Source organism: Abrus precatorius, unplaced genomic scaffold, assembly GCF_003935025.1.
Source record: "Abrus precatorius isolate BTA unplaced genomic scaffold, Abrus_2018 Scaffold8, whole genome shotgun sequence".
Taxonomy (NCBI): Eukaryota; Viridiplantae; Streptophyta; class Magnoliopsida; order Fabales; family Fabaceae; genus Abrus; species Abrus precatorius.
Genome location: NW_020874428.1, coordinates 11,532,262 through 11,549,021, shown reverse-complemented (window position 1 = coordinate 11,549,021; position 16,760 = coordinate 11,532,262). Strand labels below are relative to the sequence as shown.

At 36.9% G+C, this 16,760-nt stretch overlaps 3 protein-coding genes across 5 annotated transcripts; 2 read left to right on the top strand and 1 right to left on the bottom strand.

Annotated features, from left to right (window-relative positions):
• Positions 1 to 232: 232 nt before the first annotated feature.
• On the bottom strand, positions 233 to 3,589 carry LOC113848514 (catalase-4-like). Of its 3 annotated transcripts, none has more exons than XM_027478076.1 (8): positions 3,465 to 3,589; positions 3,194 to 3,290; positions 2,839 to 3,116; positions 1,974 to 2,750; positions 1,746 to 1,835; positions 1,290 to 1,357; positions 1,101 to 1,194; positions 233 to 566 (listed from the first exon to the last, which is right to left on the bottom strand). In XM_027478076.1, the coding sequence occupies exons 1-8, from the start codon at positions 3,477 to 3,479 to the stop codon at positions 507 to 509; spliced, it is 1,479 nt and encodes a 492-aa protein (XP_027333877.1). In that variant the 5' UTR covers positions 3,480 to 3,589; the 3' UTR covers positions 233 to 506. The 3 variants fall into 3 exon arrangements, with proteins under 3 accessions (XP_027333877.1, XP_027333879.1, XP_027333878.1); XM_027478078.1 differs by having other exon boundaries at positions 291 to 542; XM_027478077.1 differs by having other exon boundaries at positions 291 to 566; positions 1,101 to 1,207; positions 1,291 to 1,357.
• A 6,128-nt stretch (positions 3,590 to 9,717) lies between these two features.
• Positions 9,718 to 11,144, top strand: LOC113874223. The gene is made up of 3 exons (XM_027512451.1): positions 9,718 to 9,963; positions 10,490 to 10,560; positions 10,952 to 11,144. The coding sequence occupies exons 1-3, from the start codon at positions 9,718 to 9,720 to the stop codon at positions 11,142 to 11,144; spliced, it is 510 nt and encodes a 169-aa protein (XP_027368252.1).
• A 720-nt stretch (positions 11,145 to 11,864) lies between these two features.
• LOC113874222 lies at positions 11,865 to 12,575 on the top strand. The gene is made up of 2 exons (XM_027512450.1): positions 11,865 to 12,315; positions 12,415 to 12,575. The coding sequence occupies exons 1-2, from the start codon at positions 11,865 to 11,867 to the stop codon at positions 12,573 to 12,575; spliced, it is 612 nt and encodes a 203-aa protein (XP_027368251.1).
• Positions 12,576 to 16,760: the final 4,185 nt, after the last annotated feature.

Here is a 16,760-nt window from a genome sequence, read left to right as displayed (position 1 = left end):
AGACCATCTTTATCATATTTCTTGCGTGTTGTTTATCTCATTTCTCTCAAATTTCAATATCCCCGTCTAAATTAAATTACTTCTACAAGCAACTCAAAAAGGTGATTACTTTTTTTTTTTTTTAAATTCTTTTTTCATTAGAAGCACTGGCCAACTTTCATTTGCAAGAAGCGGATTCCTAAACTCAAGCGTTTTATGTCTCATGTCCACAACTGCGTCAAAGTTACAAAGAGATAAAATGATAGAATAAAGTTTATTTGAAATATAAATGAAAACTAAATGGTAGGTGAACAGAGAATAATGGATTCATAGAAAGTCCATATCTTCATCCTTATCACGATGGACAATTGGACATATATTATTTAGGTTGAGACAAGTCAGGCAGTTGAATTCATGAGATAAGCAATATACAACACTGTAATAGAAGAAGGACCAATCCTTTCAAACTGATACAATGCCAGAGACTTTTCACCGGTCGTACATTTGCACGGTTGCGACAACTAATCTTAGAAGCTTGGCTTCAAGTTCAGGTGCGATGCTATCTTTTGACCAAGAGAACGGTCAGCCTGCATAGCAATAACATCCATGGACGTCACATGAGCACCTAACTGATATATCTTTTACACTCTTGTGCCTAAGGTGTATATTTAGGAGTTGAATTTTGGAAGTAAAAGGTGAAGAGGACATATATTTTATTTTTAAATTTAAATAGTTATATGATTTTTATAAAAGTAAATAAAATATGAATGCATAACGTTTATGTTAATCTATCATTTTAAAGCTTTTATTTCAAAAAAAATTATGAATTTAAAGATGTTAATTAGAAATAAAAAATTACCCTCCCCTCTTTCCCTTTAAAATCTGACTCCCAAAACACCCTAAAACTTTTTTTTTAGTTCAAGGTGCCCACCACTGAGGTGGTCCCGACGAGTGTCCATCATGGACCAAGGGAGAAGAGGGAGGGGATATGGGTAATTGGGAGTGGACAAGAATGCTGAGGATCAAACTGTTGTACTCTCTTTAATGTCCCATGAACTGTGTCAAGGGTACTCTTTAGCCTATAGTTTTACAGGGCAAATTAGCATGTGTGAAAAACTCACCTGAGACCAGTATGATATCCAGATGCTGCGGATTTCATGGGTGACACGGGGATCAGATAAAGCCTCGACCCATCGGCGGATAAATCTTTCTTGCCTAAAATGAAATCAGAAAACAGCAAAGGATGCCCCATTGTTAGACATTGCCAAACATATTTCATATCGATCATATCAACAATTTATGAAAGGAACCTGTCAGGGGCCCAGGTTCGGAATCTCTCTCCAGGTTGCTTGAAGTTGTTCTCCTTCTCAATCATGCACTGCAATAAGCAAGAGTTGTTTACACATTTCTTCCCTAATTAAAGTAGTTTTTAACAATTTTATAAGCATTTTTTTTAATCTGATAATTGAAACATAATCATTAAGCTCTTCTATGCAAAAGCAATAATATAAATAAATACAATCCTAACCTTTATACTAAGCCTTGCTTTATCAACCAATGATACCAATTCAACATATCAACGTATTGGTTCTACTTTATTTCCTCACTGAAGATCATATTTTCAGTGTACTAGCCACACAATATTTATCAAGAAGAATATGTCTAATAAAGATATTCTCTATGCAAATCTCATTGCCTTCTTGGAAAAGTGAAGTGATCAAAAAATATTTTATACCTTCACTACTAAGCAATTGATCAAAACTAACCTTTTCACGCTTCCCATTAAAGCTTCGAGGAGGAATGGGGAACCTTTCTGCATGACGAACAGTGTCATACCTTGAAGGGAAGTAATTCACCTATAAATCAGTATCACTCAGTCATTAGGGAATAAAATGCAAACAACTAAAGCATGAGTTGGAATATCACGGAACGAGTTAAGGTCCATCAGGTAGTTAACCGGCCTCTTATCCAGAAGGATAAGAAGAAAAAATTACCTCTTCATCCCTGTGCATGAAATTCATGAAACCTTCATGGTGATTGTTGTGATAGGCACACTTGGGAGCATTAACAGGAAGCTGCAGATAATTTGGTCCAAGTCTGTGTCTCTGACTATCAGAATAGGAGAATATTCGGGTCTGAAGCATTTTATCGTCTGAGTAGTATACACCAGGTACCACAATGCCAGGGCAAAATGCAACTTGTTCATTCTCAGCAAAGAAGTTATCTATGTTCTTATTCAAGACCATGCGGCCAACTGGCTGCAGGGGCAAAATGTCTTCAGGCCAAGTCTTAGTTACATCAAGCGGGTCAAAGTCAAATCTGTCTTCATGATCAGGATCCATTGTTTGGACGTAAAGTTTCCACTCAGGATAGCTTCCAGCAGCAATTGAATCATAAAGGTCTTGGGTGGCGTGGCTGTGGTTGGATCCTCCAACCCTAATGGCCTCCTCTTCCAACAGACACTTCACACCAGAAGTGGTTTTCCAATGAAATTTGACATAGTGTACTTTCCCATCCTTGTTGATAAGGGTGTAGGTGTTAACACCAAAACCATCCATATGCCTGTAATCTTGGGGGACACCTAGATCATCAAATAAGAAGGTGAACATGTGAAGGCTTTCGGGATGGTGGGAGAAGAAATCAAGGATCCTCCAATTCTCCTGGATGTGGGACTTGGGATTGGGCTTTAGAGCATGGACCATATCGGGAAACTTCATGCCATCACGAACGAAGAAGACTGGCAAGTTGTTTCCCACAAGGTCGAAGTTCCCCTGCACGACATAGTATCCTTTTTCAGTTGAAGAGTAGATTATTTGATAGCAAGTACACGGTAGTGAATGAATGCAAAGCAATGCTGACCTCTCTGGTGTAAAATTTGACAGCGAAACCTCGAGGATCCCTCAAGGTTTCAGGGCTGCCACGCTCGTGGATAACAGTGGAGAAACGGACAATGACAGGGGTCTGAACTCCGGGAGCGCGAAGGAAATCAGCACAGGTGAGGTGAGAAATGTCATGCGTGACTTCAAAGAAACCCTTTGCACTTGCTCCCCTGGCATGGACAACACGTTCAGGGATCCTTTCCCTGTCAAACTGTGCAAGCTTCTCCACAACATGATAGTCTTCAAGAAGAATTGGACCTGCCAAGGCAACAAAGCACAAACATTTTTTTTTATCATTTATTAACCTAATTCCTAATTCAACGACCCACTGGTACCTCTAGATCCGAGAGTCAGTGATGAGTTATTGTTCCAGACAGGAGCACCGGAATTAGTAGTCCAGAAGGAAGAATTGAAGGCGCTGGATGGGCGATGCTGCATGGAAAAGAACAGACCCACACCAGTCACTCACCTCATTTCTCAATCTACCCAATTACTTCATTTTCAACTAGCCTGGCTAGTGGAGGGATGCTATATTGATATCCAACTAAATCTAAATAAACAACACGCAAGTTGAAATATCCAATCTAATCTCAAATGAAAGCAAACCTTGTAGGGATCCATCGCTTCCTGGCTCCGCAGATGAAACGAAGTGAGAGGAGAAGATATAGAAATTATTTTCAGTTCGGCAATCACAAAGTCTACGCCCACGATTTTATACAGCCAGGCTTTTCCTTCTTTCCACTTTCAGTGCTTATCCTCTTCTGTTATTAAATTATCCATTTTGTTATCCTCAATTTTAAATTTTTCCTTTAACCATATAAAAATATCAAATTTTGTTAAAAAATATAATATTTATTATAATTATATAATTTTTAATGAAAATGATAAATCTTTTTTTTAACAAATATCTAACATTCTTAGTTATTTATCTTATTTTTAAAAATTGAGATTAAAAAAAATTGTTGAGGAAAGATTTTTTAAAAATAAAATAAATGACATGTTTTTTAATTTTAAATTAAAAATTATATATTATTTATGATAATGATTTTATAATTAATATATTAAATTTATTTTAATTTATTATTTTATATATTTTATTTCAAAACATATTAATTTAAAATATCTTTATTAAAAATAAAATTTTTATCTTTTTCTATTTTTTTAAGTTAATGTTTAAATGAAATAAATAAAAATATTTCATTTATTTGGATAAGTATTATAATATTAAATTATATTAAAATATTCATAAAAATTTAAAAGTATTTTAAAAAATAATTTTTTATAATATCTTTAAGAAAAAATATTTATTATATTAATATTTAAAAAACAAAATTACTAGAATATCACTTTTAAAATATTACCTGAATATAGGTTTTTTTTTTGAAAAAATGCTAGTGGTAATTTTTTAAATTAAAAGTAATTAAACAAACGTTGTCAATGAAAAAAATTTTAAGACAATAATTTATTTTATATTTTCAAAAATTATTAAATTTGAATTTTTAAAAATAATAAAAATAAGAGCTAAAAATTATCACTAGCGAGTTTTAAATAAAAAATAATTTTTTTTGTAAAGAAAAATTATTAATAACAAGTTTTGAAAGTAAAATTACCATTGAAGTTTTTTAAAATCTTGTTTTATAAATAAGCATTTGTTATTTGAAGCGAATTATACTTTAAGCTTTCCATTTCATTTTTCTAAAATTTTCTATTTCATTTCTTTGTATCTTACCATTTTATTCTTTATTTCTATTATTTTATAGTTTAGGATACAATAGTACTTTAATGATGAGATTGTTGTAAATATGAATAAATTTGTCAAATTTACACGCGTGAGAAGTCAACGTGCATGTATATTTCTTATAATTGTCTATCACAAGTGTGTTGTAAGCTACAAGTGTTTAATCTCTATTTTTGAAGATTTCATGCAATACTAAGGAATTGCAATAAACAACAATTTGATACTTAACAAATGTTTTAGATCCATCACTAGTTTTAAATCTATCACTAGTGTCATGTCAAAACTCCTATCATTGAGTTGTATATTATTTTTAAACAAATTACAATTGGTGTATCTAAAAAAGGTAGGGATCATGAGGATGGAGCTTATGTCCTAATGCTTGGTAGAATGAGAATAGAATAACATCGAGAGTAATAACAACAATTTGAAGAAGATTATGGAAGCAAAGAGGATAGTCATGATGAGGATGTAGATGATAATGTAAATAATGAGGACTCTCATCTATCAAACTCATGATTGACCAACATCGATTGAGTAGTCATTGCTTATGCTTGCTTTAAATCTTAATGTTATGTAAGCACCTAAATTCAAAGAGTGGACTACAAAGTTGTGCAACAAAAAGACTCTAACATATTGAAATATGCAATCAATAGATAAGACATTCTGTCTTGGTATAAGAAAATGGGTTTCTTACAATGACAAGAGGCTACAGTAGCATCGGCTATTAGCAAGTATAGAAATATCAGAATAATAGTGAATCCAAGAGAGAGAAGAAGCAATAGAGAGAGAAGTTACATCAGCAAGTACCCCACACCCTTTCCCTCTCACCTTTCTCTATATTTAAAATCCCACTACAAAATCGTGGAGCAGAGAATTCATTATTCTCTTTCTCTCACTTTTGTGCACTTTCATTTTCTTTCGATCATGTTCCATCTGTCCTTTACCTATAACTAATTGTTGATCATCAAATTTGGTGACTTGTTCTGCCTCCACAACATCTTCCAATTCACCTTCCATGTTGGCATTAGGCTTTATTGGTCCGTTACATTTCTCCCCCCATTCAAACGAACCTTGTCCTCAAGGTTAAGGTTAGGATAAATTTGCTGCATCACTTCAACATCTTCCCATGTAGCATCTTGGGCACTTAAACCTTCCCATTGTATAAGTACCTGGGAAACCTGAATATTAGCTTTCATAATAACTCTAAATTTTAGCGAGGCAACAGATTGCAAAGTGGACCGTCTTCTATTGTTGTCAACGATAAAGATACATAAGGATTGGAATTCATTCCTTTAAATGGTTTCAACAGAGATATAAAAAACTGGATGTATTTTAGCATACTCAAGAAGTTGTACCTTGTACACAGCAAATCCAAATCCTATGTAATACTTTGAATGGTCCAAAATAACGCATTCCTAGCTTTTGGTACTTCTTAAGAGATAATGAGAGTTGCCTATATATGGTTGGAGTTTCACCAAGACTAAATCTCCCAATTTAAATTCTAAATGTCTTCTCTTTTTATCAGCTTGTATTTTCATATACTATTGAGCTCGAGTCAAATTCAATTCAATTGTGCCATAATTGCATCCCTTTGTTGCAACAACGCTTGTAAAGTTGGGGGATCCTCAACATCTTGATTATTCTTAGAGTAGGGGGATCTCTGCCATATACTGCTTTAAAAAGGGTCATTCCCAAACGTCCATGGTACGCAGTATTGTACCAATATTCTGCCAAGCTAAAGCCTTGAACTGGCTTTTTGGATTCTAAAATGCAAAGCAATAAAGGTACATTTCCAAGTTTATTCAAAATCTCAAATTTCCCATCCAATTGTGGATGATATGCTGATAGTCTATCAACTACCAACATTACAACTATATAACCAAAAGAATTTAGTAACCTAGTGAGAAAATCCATAACCACATCTTCCCATATTTGATTGGAAATAAGCAAGGGTTGGAGCAACCTTGTAGGGGAAGTAGTCATGATTTTTGCATGCTAACATATGACATAATTTTGAACAAAACTTCTAACATTATATTTTATTCATGGCCAATATAATTTCCCTTTGATTCTTGTTGTTGTTCTAACAATTCCAACATGTCCCCTAATTACTGAACTGTGAAACTCTTCCAAAATCTCCTTAATCAAAGACTCATTGGCAGGAATGACCAATCTTATCTTTTCTTCTAATATAGCACGTGATCTCTAACTGCAAAATAAGGGTCAGTTTGCTTATTCGCCAAGCATAACTCTGATTGCTTCCTTAATTCAACATCAGTTAGTACTGCTATTTTTAGTTTGGTTATAAATGATGATTTGAACTCAAACTAAGCCAGCAAAAAAGATCGAGAGACCATCTGCTGCAACATTCTCTTTTCCAGGTTTGTACTTTATTTTGAAGTCAAATCCCAGAAATTTATACAACCAATTTTGTTGTTTTGAAGTTTGAATGGGCTGATTTGTCAGATGTTTAAGGCTTTTTTTTTATCAGTTCTTATAGTAAACTGGTGGCCCAGTAAATATTGTCTAAACATGGATAATGCTTCAGTTATAACATACATTTCCATTGCATAAGCAAATTGTTTTTGCATATAAGGGATAACTTCTTAAAGAATTAAGCAATGGGATGTTATTGTTGACTCAATATGGCTCCAATTCCCATGCCAGAGGCATCTGTTTCTAGGATAAATGACTGAGAAAAATTTAGTAACGCTAAAACAAGAGCATGAGTTATAGCAAACTTTAACCTGCCAAATGAATCCTTGGCTTATGCAGACCAAAGAAATCCTTCTTTCTTTAACAAATTTGTCAGGGGCGAAGTGTTCGGAGGGCAAGTGTACCCATCGAGAAGTAATAAAGGGTTCTTAAATTAAGTTCCTGAAATATCGTCCCACAAGGATTGATTTTCAATTACTAAGAATTTCCTAATTCAATTGTTTAAGCTTCAAAGATACGAGATCAATTAAAAATAAGAATTTATAAAATCAATTATAAAACTAAAAGCAAGAATACACTACACGTCTTGGTTAAACTTATCAGAGAGGAACCTAGGGCATATGGGTTTTCTCATTCAATCCTTTATATTATTTTTCTGTTTAACTCTAAATCTAATTTCCTTGTGATTACCAATCATTCATACGAATATTATTAATACTCAATGGTCATGCAATATTAATATTCTTTTCTCTAAATTAATATCCCCAATGGTCATGCAAGACATCAATTTAAGAAAGCTTAAGGAACCTATGAACTTGTTAATTTAATAACGATTAGAAGAGAAAGATTGGTTTGGTCCACCTAATACTTTGTCTTGTTTTACCCTATAGATCTATTAATTAATCGAGGTACGGTCGCCTGACGATATAATTAATTAGGATTAAGAAAGAAGTGCAATAGGAAAAAATCTAATCACATAACAGAAATCAAATTAAGATTCAAACATCAAAATCCCATAAATTCATAAACAATAGTTCCCATAGCCCTAGCTATGGACTTAGTTACTCATGCTAAAGAGAAGAACTAAAACATTCATGAATAAAGCCATAAAGAAAAGAAATAGAAAAACTAAAGTGTGATGAGTTCCCAGTCTTCAAGTACGGTCGCTTGAAGCTCCAAGTCTTGCCAAGCATATGCTAAGGATCCCGTGCAAGAGAGACGAGATGAAAAATGTATTCCAGAGCAAAAGCCAAGATGTAAAAACGGTCCCCCAATGGTGCCTCAGGTCTTCCCTTTAATAGAATTTGAAAACCCTAAAAATTCTTCATAATTGGGCTTTCTGCAGATGAGCACGATCGTGCAAGGCCTTAAGCACGACCGTGCATGGGCTCGAAGCACTCCCGTGCTTTATTGAATGGGTCTGGGCGTGCTGACTGCTGCAAAGCTCTAATCTTTTATCAATTTGAGCCCAAAATGCGCCCAAAATATACTTGCGGCCTCTTTATATCAAACTGTGTAATTAACAACTAAATTAGTATAAAACCCAATTCAAATAAATGTCAAATATGAATAAATGGGCTATAAAAGAGGGCTTAATTATAGACTTAACACGAAACAAGGGCAATATATCCTCTAATAAAATTTCTGTAATACCCTGTGAGTCCCAAAAATTCCCTTAATTGACTCACATTACTAGGTTCTGGCCAATTTAAGATTGCTTCTACTTTGCTCCTATCCATCGTAACTCCCTTGCCAGAGATTGTATGACCCAAATAATCTGTCAGAAATAAATCAAGTTGATCACAAGTTTTTATTAGACCAAATTTTACTTCATGATAAAGTAATTAATTTTATTAGAGTTTCTTGAAGACAACAACATTATAATTATAGGCGCCTACAAAGTTGTATTGCTGCATATAATTCTACAACATGGAAATATTGGAAATTGAAGCTACAGCTACTGATGATTATAGTCTACAAATTGTAATGGTCAAAAGGAAAAGGTTGCACGTTCACATAGCAACAAATTGCTGGACCACTTTCTCTTCCTTCATATATGTGTTTCTTAAATATAATATTATATTAGTTTATAAAGCCTATAAAATAGTCTCTTCATGTATCATGTATAATGCTATCAAGGTCAATGAAATATTCAAAGAAAGTTTTAAAACTCTTCCTCTTAGTTCCTTTCACGTGAATTTTTTTGTGTATTACTGTCTATTTGATTACAAGTTAGTATCAGAGCTGATTAGATCTAGCACTAGTTTTGTGAGTTTGTGAGAAAGTCAGTATTAAAAAATATTGTGTGTGTAAGGAACAAGAGAGTTTTCACTTTATCAAAAGTTTTTTGAGTTCATTTGAGAGAGAGAAATGGCCATAAACTATAATATTGTTTGGTCTTGTCCCAAATTAGATGGGAAACTAGATTATAATTATTGGACATTGTTGAAGTCCACCCATTTGAAATCTCACTATACTTGGAGCTTTATTGAACCAGGCCTACAACAAGGAGCTGATGATCCTATTCAAAGAAAGGACTAGTTGGCGTTATCACAAATTCACCAAGGTGTAGACTATTCAATTTTTGGCAAAACAGCAAATGTCAAAACAGCCAAAGAAGGGTGAGACATTTTGAAACTGTCATACAAAGGAGTAAAGAAAGTTCAGAAATCCAAATTATAATCCATGCGTCGAGAATATGAAAGATATGAAATGTCCAATTTAGAAATCATGGAACAATATTTTTCACGGGTAACAAATCTTGTCAACAAGATGAGGGTATATGGAGAAGATATTCCTGAAAGTAAGGTGGTGGAGAAAATTCTACGTACCATATTGATGAAGTTTGATCATATGGTGACTACAATAATTGAGTCTCATAACACAGACACCATGACAATTACAGAGTTGCAAGGTAGCATTGAAAGTCATGTGAGCAGAATCTAGAAGAAAATTGAAAAAGTAAATGAAGAAGTCTTGAAAAGCCAAGTAAATTTTACCAAGGTAGCAAAATCCAGCCGAAGTGAAAACGATAGAGGTCGTGAAGGTGGAAAGATAAGTTTTAGAGGTAGAGGTTGTGCCAGCATCAGAGGAAGTGGTCTCTCAAATGTTCTACATATGGCCATTGCATCTTGATAGTTTTGAATCATGTATCGTGGACTACTTGTGAATGAAGAAGGCAATACATTTGCATAAAATTGTTTTATTTTTCCTAATCCATCATAGTCGATCTTCTTTTATGGTTGTATATGCATCAACAATATATTGTCAGAATAACTAACGGGCAGAAATAAGAGTCTTTGCTTCAAAGTTTCTTTGTTGTATTTGAAATGCATAGTATTCTCTCATTGTCAAATTGTTTCGTTTTGTTCTATTTTTTTCCATCATTATAAGAATATTGAATGTCTAAGTGAAATCCATCTTTACCATATGGAAATAATACTGGATATTGTATCAGAGCAAGCCCCTCCCAGTACGGTGTGGTTTGAGAACGAATCAAGCAGAAGCTGGAGGGCATGTGAGATTCAGGTGCTAGGTGAGGGCGGGGAGTGATTGCTGGTGCAATGTGGGCATTGACATTGCACGTACAAGGAGTGGTTCCTAGCAGGCTTCTGGCGGTAAGGGGCACATGAATGAATCAAACTTACATCAAAATGAAAGAGATCTAGAGACTGTGTATACAGTGAAGGATAACTTAAAGGAATTGATTAGGACTACCTATACCAATAAAATGCATTTACTTTTTGATGGCTTGTCACTTAAGAACTCCAAAGTTAAGTGTGCTTAGCTTGGGGAACTGTGTGAGTGACGACAAAGCACACTGAAAAGTCTTGTGTTGGTTTATGGGGACAGTCGTCAGTCCTAAATAAGTTGCCGAGCTCTGACGTGGTAGAAATTGTTTGTTGAAATTGTTTGCTAGACTAAGGTTAGAAATGCCCGGTAGAGGTAGAGGAGTTAGAATCACCAATGACCTTCTAGAGCAAATGACCCAAGTTCTAGAGGCCTTGGTGCATGACCAAGATGCGAAGCCGGCTGAGTATAGAGGGTTGTCTGCCTTCACTAAGCACAACCTTCCAAAGTTTGAGGGAAAGTTTGATCCGGAAGGAGCCTAAAGATGGATAGCAAACATGGAGAAAATCTTTCGTGCAATGGGGTACAAGGAAGAGCACAAGGTGACCTACGCCACATACATACTATGTGAGGAGGCAGAAGAGTGGTAGAGGTTTGCTAGTCAGACATGGCCACAAGAGGGTGGCTACATTTAGTGGGAGGCGTTCAAGGTGAGCTTCATGGGGAACTATTTTCCCAAGGATTTGAAGAAGCAGAAGGCCCAAGAATTCCTTAATTTGAAGCAAGGGGGAATGACTGTGGGAGAATATGCAGCGAAGTTTGAGAAACTGATAAAGTACTGGCCTCACTACCAGCATAAGGAGGGAAAAAAGGACTTGTGTGCTCAGTTTGAGCATGAGCTGGGGCCAGAAATTTGTACTGTTGTCAACGTGTTCCACCTGACTGACTTGCCCACTTTGGTGAGCAAGTATAGAATTTTTGAAGTCAATTCGAAAAGCAAGACCGTGGACACTAGGGGGAGTGGTCCAATGAGGTAGGATAGAAGACCCCTTAGGGTCTCAAAGGGGCCGTATTCGAGCTCAAGCCATTCTCAGCCTAAAGGGACTTAGGTGTGGAGGGCCACATATGCTGAGAGACTATTCTCAGCCACAGACTAACTGTGGCAATTGCAAGAAATTAGGACACATTGCTAATGTGTGCTGGACTACTAAGAAGAGTGGCAATAGGAGCATATCCCAGAGGCCTGAGTTGAGAGGAAGCACATGGCCGAATACAGGGCCAAAGTTGAGTTTTCTAGAAAGAGCCATTGCTATGAGTGGGTAGAGGCTTCACAATCTGAAGAGTTGATTAGAGGTAAATGTGTAATTAAAGGCAGATTATTGGATGTATTATTTGACTCGAGTGCTACTAACTTATTTGTTTTTGCGGACTATGTGAAGTGTCTGGGTTTGCATGTGACTGAATTGTCGTGCAATGTTGTGGTGGCTACCCCTACGAGTAAGCTGGTCGTAACGTCGTGGGTGTGTCTGGGGTATTCGATAATGGTGCATGATAGGAAATTTGAGGTGGACTTGATTTGTTTACCTCTTTCCCAATTAGACGTTATTTTTGAAATGGATTGGCTAGCTGCTAATCATGTGCTGCTGGACTGTCGAGAGAAGACTTTGATTTTTGGTGCATCGATGTTGGAAATTCCAAGGCTTTTGAGTCAAGGTACGTGAGAGAACACGGTGAACGCTAAGGCCTTTATGGTTATGTTCTCAATAGAAGTTAAAAGTGAAGTGGAGTCAATGTACATGATGATGGTGACAGACTTCTTTGAAGTTTTCCTTGAAGATGTTTTAGAATTGCCGCCTAAAAGGGAGATACAGTTCACGATTGACCTCATTTTGGGGGCAAGCCTGATTTCTGTGGCTCCTTATAGGATGTCACCAATAGAGTTGGCAGAGATCAAGAAGCAAGTGGAGGACTGATTACAAAAGAGGTTTGTGAGACCAAGTGTATCACCATGGGGAGCACCAGTGCTCTTCGTGAAGAAGAAAGATAGGAGCGTGAGGATGTGTCTTGATTACAGGTAGTTGAACAAAGTAACAATAAAGAACAAATACCCTCTTACTAAAATTGATGACTTGATGAACCAACTGAGGGGAGTTGCAGTGTTTTCAAAGATTGATTTGAGATTGGGGTACCATCAGATTAGGGTGAAAAATGAGGATGTACCTAAGAGACGACTTTCGGGATGCGGTATAGTCACTACGAGTACTTGGTGATGCCGTTAGAGTGACCAATGCACCAACTGTATTTATGGACTACATGAACATAATCTTCCATGAGTTTTTGGATAAGTCTGTGGTGGTGTTCATTGATGACATCCTAATTTATTCAAAGACTCAAGAAGAACATGCTAATCATTTGAGAATTATTCTGCAAATTTTGAGGGAAAGGCATTTGTGTACCAAATTCTCCAAGTATGAGTTCTAGCTATCTTAAATTAAATTTTTGGGGCATGTGGTATCCAATAATGGAATTATGGTAGACCCTGCGAAGGTGGAAGCAGTAGCTAGATGGCTGAGGCCTACAAATGTGACATAGATTTGCAGTCTAGGACTAGTAGGCTATTATAGGAAATTCATTGAGGGATTTTCTAAAATAGCTTTGCCCTTGACGAAGCTAACTCGCAAGTGATGTGATCCTAGGAGCCAGAGGATCACACATGTATACACTTTTTGTACTGGCTTTGTTCATGTCTAGAATAGTTTGTTTTGAGCCTTGTATTTTGGCCATGGGCTCGGGAAGCCCATTGGACTTTGGGGTGGAGTCTTTTGTATTTTTGTTTGGGCTTATATTGGGCCATGTTTCCAGGCATGTATTCAGCTCAAATCCCTATCCCCTTTCTTTACTTTGTTTTGAGGCCCGTTAGAGATCATTTTGGGCTTTGAGATAGCTTGCCTATATATAGGCTAAGCTCCTATGTAACTTTCAGATTTTAGATTCATTTGATGCATTGTGCATTTTTCTCCTCCATTATGAGTTAAGTTTTTCTAAATTTTCTCTTTAGAAAATTCATAACACTACTCTTATCATGAATTCTTCCATGTGGTGAGTGTAAACTTGGCTTACTTCAATCCTTTGAAGTGGTGCTACATCAATACTTCCTCCTTCTTGGTTTCTATTTGCAATTTTCCTCCTTCTTTTTGTTAGAATACGTTATTTGAAGCATATATCATGGCTGGTCTACCTCTTGGAGATCCAATTCTTTGGTCTTTATTGAAGATCTTCTCAAGAAACACATCAACAAGGGGAAGGAGTTTAAGTGGAGCAGAGAATGTGAAGCTAGTTTCCTAGAGCTAAAGGTGAAGTTGACTTCAACACCTATGTTAGTTCTACCTGACCTGGAGCAGAAGTTTGATGTGTATTATGATGTGTCTAGGCATGGACTTGGGTGTGCTTTGATGCAAGATAGGAGAGTAGTTATCTATGTCTCAAGGCAATTGTGCCCGCATGAAGTCAACTATCTGACGTATGATTTGGAGTTAGCCGTAGTGTTGTTTGCTCTTAAGGTATGGAGGCATTACCTTTGTAGAGGTGTTCAGCGATCACAAGAGCTCGAAGTACCTGTTTGATCAGAGAGAACTAAACATGCGACAGAGGAGGTGGATGGAATTCCTCAAGGACTATGATTTCACATTGTCTTACTATCCTGGCAAGGCAAATGTACTAGCCAACGCTTTGAGTCAGAAGTAATTGCACGTGGCGGTTATAATGATGAAGGAAATGGACTTGATTGAAGAGTTTTGGGACATGAATCTAGCTGTGAAGGTAAGGCTAAGGAGCTTGTATGTCGGGACGACGATCTACAATGACTTCTTGGTGTATGTTCAAGAGGCACAGCAGGGAGATACTTTCCTGCAAGATATGATGAGGCAAAAGAGTGAAGGGAAGGACTTAGAGTTTCACTATGATGTGAATGAGGTGATTAAGTTCTAAGACCTATTGTGCATTCCCCAAGTAGATAAGTTGAAGTAGATAATACTTGAGGAGGTGCATAAGAGTAGGATAAGATTTTCACCCTAGTACGACCAAAATGTACCAGAACCTCTACAAGAACATTTGGTAGAATGGGATGAAGAAGGATGTGGCCGAATATGTGGCTAGATGTCTGACTTGATAGGAGGCGAAGGTGGAGCACTAACATCCACCTGAATTATTGCAACCTTTGGAGATCCTTAAGTGGAAGTGGGCCAACATTTCCGGGTTGCCGAGGACCAGAAACAACCATGATGCCATTTGGGTGATAGTGGATCGACTGACCAAGGCTGCACATTTTCTCTCGATCAATATGAAGTATAAGCTAGAGAGATTGGCGGACATATATGTGAGGGAGATGGTCAGGCTGCATAGAATGCCGACTACTATAGTATCTGATAGAGATCCGAGGTTTACCTCGAAGTTTTAGAAGAGTCTGTAAAAGGCGTTGGGCACTAAGCTGAGACTTAGTTCAGGTATTATCCATAGACCGACGGTCAGACGGAGAGGACCATCCAATCCTTGGAGGATCTATTGAGAACTTGTGTGATCGAGCAACAAAGAACTTGGAAAGAATGTTTGCCATTAGTGGAGTTCACGTACAATAATAGCTTTCACGGCAGCATTGGGATGACACTATTTGAGGCTTTGTATGGACGAAAGTGCATAACTCCTCTGTGTTGGTGGTATGAGACTAGAGAGGCAACTCTGTGTGCATTGGACATGATCCAGAAATAGAATGAGCATATCAAGATGATCGGAGAAAATATCAAAGCTACACAAGATCGACAGAAGATCCACTAAGACAAGAGGAGGAAACCTTTGGAGTTCCAGGTGGATGACCATGTGTTTTTGAAGGTCTCACCTGTGACCAGAGTTGAGAGAGCTCTAAAGTCCAGAAAGTTATCTCCTAAGTTCATTGGGCTATTTAAAGTGCTGAGTAGATTTGATTATGCAGCTTACCTGATAGCACTACCTTCAAATTTCTCAAATCTAGACCCAGTGTTTCATGTGTCTTAACTCTAGAAGTATGTGCCGGATCCCTCTCACGTTATTGATCTTGACTCGATTCAAGTGAGAGAGAACTTGTCCTATTATGTGTACTCGGTGAGGATTGCAGATCACCGTGTTAAGTAGCTGAGGGATAAGGAGATCTTACTAGTGAAGGTAATATGGAGCTCGAGTGATGAGGGAGATGCCACATGAGAAATGGAGAGTAGAATGAGAAAGTTGTATCCGAGATTATTTGTATAGTTTGGTTGAATTTCAGGGATGAATTTCCTAAAAGAGGGGACAGTTGTAACGCCCCAAATTTTATAATATTAATTGATTATTAATATAGGTATGTAGAATTATTGTTTGGATGTACATTTTGATTTATATGATACTAATGTGAATATATGCATATGTGTGTGTATGATCATGTGTGGATGGACACGTAAATATGAATGAAAATGTTTGACTAGTGGTTGGATTGGGTTTAGATATATTTGGATTGATTGGAAAAACAAGCTAAGTGTGTGCTGTAGGGGTATTTTTGCCGTAGAGAGAAGGCCCTGGGCAAATGACATGATTTTGTTGCGTTCTCGTTGTAGCGAGAGGCTCCTCGCTGCAGCATGAGGGTAACAGAGGATAGTGCATTTCTGGGTGTAGTCTCGCTATAGCGAAAGGGTCTCACTGTAGCGAGATTATGCAGAAACTAGAGTGTTGTTTCTTCTGATATTTTCGCTGTAGCGAGAAGAGGTCTTGTTACAGTGAGAATGTCTCGCTGTAGCAAGAGTGTCGCAACGCCTAGAGTATTTGAGGGGTTTAGGTTTCAGGAAACACATTCCCACTCTTTCCTCTTCATTTCTCTTTCGATTCTCTCAATTCCCAGCCCTATTTCACTGATTAAACTGCCTCTAAAGCCATTTGTGAGCAAGTTTGAAAGTTGAGGTTGTGTTTGGGATGTTTGGAGGTAAGTTTTATGAGCTAGGATTTTGGTCTTTTGTCCCTTTCTTCGTTTTCTTGGTTTCTCATGGAGATTTTCTATGCATTTAGGATGAAACACTGTGTGGGGAACGTTTTCCACCGTTAGATTGTGTCGGATCTTTAATCCGAGGTAAGGAGGAGCTCTACCCTATCTCTTTGCA

Coding starts and splice junctions, on each gene's coding strand:
- LOC113848514 (XM_027478077.1), bottom strand. Junction 2,751..2,838: donor TCAAATTTTACACCAGAGAG/GTCAGCATTGCT, acceptor TATGTCGTGCAG/GGGAACTTCGACCTTGTGGG. Junction 1,208..1,290: donor CCGAACCTGGGCCCCTGACA/GGTTCCTTTCAT, acceptor TTGCTGTTTTCT/GATTTCATTTTAGGCAAGAA.
- LOC113874223 (XM_027512451.1), top strand. CDS start 9,718: ATGCGTCGAGAATATGAAAGATATGAAATGTCCAATTTAGAAATCATG. Junction 9,964..10,489: donor AAGGTAGCATTGAAAGTCAT/GTGAGCAGAATC, acceptor ATATTGTATCAG/AGCAAGCCCCTCCCAGTACG. Junction 10,561..10,951: donor GGAGGGCATGTGAGATTCAG/GTGCTAGGTGAG, acceptor ATTGTTTGCTAG/ACTAAGGTTAGAAATGCCCG.
- LOC113874222 (XM_027512450.1), top strand. CDS start 11,865: ATGGCCGAATACAGGGCCAAAGTTGAGTTTTCTAGAAAGAGCCATTGC. Junction 12,316..12,414: donor TCCAAGGCTTTTGAGTCAAG/GTACGTGAGAGA, acceptor TGATGGTGACAG/ACTTCTTTGAAGTTTTCCTT.